The sequence below is a fragment of the Pygoscelis adeliae genome, unplaced genomic scaffold, assembly GCF_000699105.1.
Source record: "Pygoscelis adeliae isolate BGI_AS28 unplaced genomic scaffold, ASM69910v1 Scaffold427, whole genome shotgun sequence".
Classification (NCBI taxonomy): Eukaryota; Metazoa; Chordata; class Aves; order Sphenisciformes; family Spheniscidae; genus Pygoscelis; species Pygoscelis adeliae.
The window spans coordinates 2,020,212-2,023,280 of record NW_008825214.1 but is presented as its reverse complement, the minus strand read 5'-3'; the positions used below and the strand labels follow the sequence as shown (position 1 = coordinate 2,023,280).

Sequence of the window (3,069 nt, the reverse complement as noted above, 5' to 3'; positions counted from 1 at the left end):
CCCTGCTCTGGTCTGCCCGCACAGCCCAATTACTCTGCCTTTGTGTGTGCAAGGTGGGGGCCGGGGAGCAATTCCCCCTGCTGTTCTGCCAGCCATGTGTCTGTGCCTGATAAGAGGCCACCGGAGAGCGAAGATAAGTTTTCTTTTGGTGCTGGGTCTGCATTTCCTCAATCATTTCGCTCTATCTTTTGTTTTCTGTGATGGCAATAACAGTACATCGTCTGTGGGTCAGGACAGGTGTTTTCCAAGCAGAAGCTACTGTCCTTTGAGTCAGACATTTAAGTAATTGTGAACCATCCATAATTTGTACCGGTAATTATGCCACTTAACAGGGGCTTGCGGGGAGCAACTAGTAAAAACTGAGTTTTAATGGTTCCTGGGTTTAATGGCTGAAGGCATGTTTTTAAGAAAAATCTCTGACAGGATTTTAGAAAAAAATCAGGAGCCAACTAGATTAACCAGGTAAATGGACTATCAGCTCATTGAGTATATTCTTGTGCATCGTTCTGCGGGGGCAGCAATGCTGGTTTTCCTGGGTTTTGTTTAAAATCACCGTTGCGAGCAGCCAGGCCATTTGTAATTGCACTCTGACAGGGAAGAAATGACAAGGACCGCCACCTTCCCTGCCATCTTCATGCAATCATCAGCCTTTGAGTCATGTGCAAAGCAGTCACCAAAATGTTCCATTTTCTCATTTCGCCCTGTCTATTATAATCATTAGCCATTCATTACTGATGTTATATGTACTGGCAAGCTCTTCAGATGGTGTCTCGTGCGTGCCTTTCAAACCTAGCCAGGCAAAAACACATCCAGTGACAACATGTGACACACTAACGGGAGCACACAGCTATTTTTGTGAGGCAGTGATGTGCTAATTTTCAAGGCATATTGAGAGGATAATAGGGAATGCTGGAATTAATTATTCTGCGTTCAGTGTAATTAGTCTGATTTTACTGAGTTTGGAATGAGAAAGAAGATAAATCCTGCCTTTTCCAAGAAATGTATTTATTGCTGTTTGCTTTGTTTCGTACCTTGAAAGCACTTCCTTCTCTATAGAAATCTGGAGGTAAATATACCGTTCAGCACTGAATAGTTTCATTCAGAGTCATCAGCCTTTTGATAACTGTCCTGGTTTTGGACATCTTATGCAGGGTATAAGGTACATAAGATTTTTCCATCTTACGCAGGGCACCCTAGATATTTTAATCAACTTTCAACTGGATTGGACATGGTTGGATTGGCAGCAGACTGGCTGACATCAGCAGCAAATACTAATATGTAAGTAGCAGATTTTTTTCCCATAATAATATTCACAGTTACACTCTAAAATATTAGCTGCTGTAGCTGAATGAAAGAAAGAATACTTTTATGTTAAGGTTGCTGGAAAAACAATTGTCTGCTTTTTGAGTGGTTGCTACAGCTATTTACATGAAGACTTTCAACGTTGTCCTGTAGGCTGTCTTCTATAAAATGTCATCGTACTAATATGATGTTGGTTTTGCTACCTCCCAAAAAATATACAGAAAGAAATACTTTAGCATTTTGCATGCATAAATACGTAAAATGGAAGGTTTGCGAAGTGGACAGTTGGCATTCATGTAGAGGGGTTATGTACAATCCATACTCAGAGCAGTTAGAGCCATTGCTTTCTGTAAGAAAGAGGTGCAGAATTTAAAGTGTGGGGTTTTTTTCACTTTGTGACTAGGAAGCATTTTTGTGCACTTGCTTAGCTTCATGCACTGTCTTGTCATCATGAACAGGACTGCTGACGTGTATGCTTCTAGACAGGCACACGGGTTTTTGCAAGGCGAAGGTCTGGCTCTGCCCAGCAGCTCTTGGATAGAGGGCAAAGCCTTGAGCCTGGAAAAGGTGGGCAAGATTTGTTTCACTGAAATGGGTGGAAACAGAGTCTCAAGCGCTCTCAGCATTTCTCTTTCTAGACTTGATGACAAATCAGAAGGAAGATTATCAAAAGTATTGTAAAACAGAACTCTGTCCAGTGCAAGACAGAGTATATTGTGGCTATAATGTAATGTAATACTGGAAAAAGATGTGTTAGTGTTGTAGATGAAAGCATTAAATATGGACATTACTACATTTCAGGTTCACCTATGAAATTGCTCCAGTGTTTGTACTTTTGGAATATGTCACACTAAGGAAAATGAGAGAGATGGTTGGCTGGCCAGGGGGCTGTGGCGATGGGATATTTTCACCTGGTACATGATATTTCAAGCTTTCTTTATTTTTCAGACTATGCTGTATGACATCCCTGTAGTTAAAGAGTAAACGTAATTAAAATATGCATGTTCGAGAAGACACTTGCTAGTAACCACCAGTGGCCTCTTTGAGATAAAGTATTGCATGTTTATGAATTTTAGGGATGTGATTATGAGGGTCTGTTTGAGCAAATTGCACTGCATTGTGAGCAGCTGTATTGGCACATGGGAAACATAATCAGAAGAGACATTTGCCTTGCAGTTTCGCTTTGCCCCCACTTTTTATGGATTACATGAAATAGAAAGACTATTGTATTAATAATGGAGGGAAGAAACACAACAATGCTCTCCATCACCGCAAGGGAAATTGGAGCAAAGAGGGAAAGACGTAGCGTCCCTTTAAGTAATTTTAGTGGAGTCGGTAAGATCCTGCCAACATTACAGTATGCAGTTAGCTTTCCGTGTGTGAGCTGGCCTGTTGAGCTCAGTGGGGGTACTTGGGTGGCTAGTTAATGAGTGCTTAAAGGCTCAGAAACCTGGTTCCATCAGGGCAAGTCAATAAGGCAAAAAATGAGTGTGATTAACTGTAGAGAAATCATTGACTCTGACAAACATGACATTGTTAAGACTTTTTTTTTTTTTTTTAAATCATTCCACTTAGTCTTTTGATTTATACTCTTTGTCACCTCCTACCTTACTCTGGAATTCCATTGCTAAAAATTTTGGCCTATCTTTCCCACCAAATTGCAAAAAATTGAAGAATTTACATTGGGCATGGTATCTTGGCTTGTCAAAAGAGAACAGACTGATAGCTGGTGGGGAAGGAGCCCTTCTGGAAAGAAAGTTCAGTGAC

General features: G+C 40.8%; 1 protein-coding gene across 1 annotated transcript in view; it reads left to right on the top strand.

Annotated features, from left to right (window-relative positions):
* The window catches only part of GAD2 (glutamate decarboxylase 2 (pancreatic islets and brain, 65kDa)), a 38,478-nt gene that overhangs the window by 4,554 nt on the left and 30,855 nt on the right, over positions 1-3,069 (top strand). The window contains 2 exon segments of the mRNA XM_009329136.1: positions 1,188-1,278; positions 2,104-2,216. Of these exon segments, the coding sequence (XP_009327411.1) occupies positions 1,188-1,278; positions 2,104-2,216 (204 nt within the window).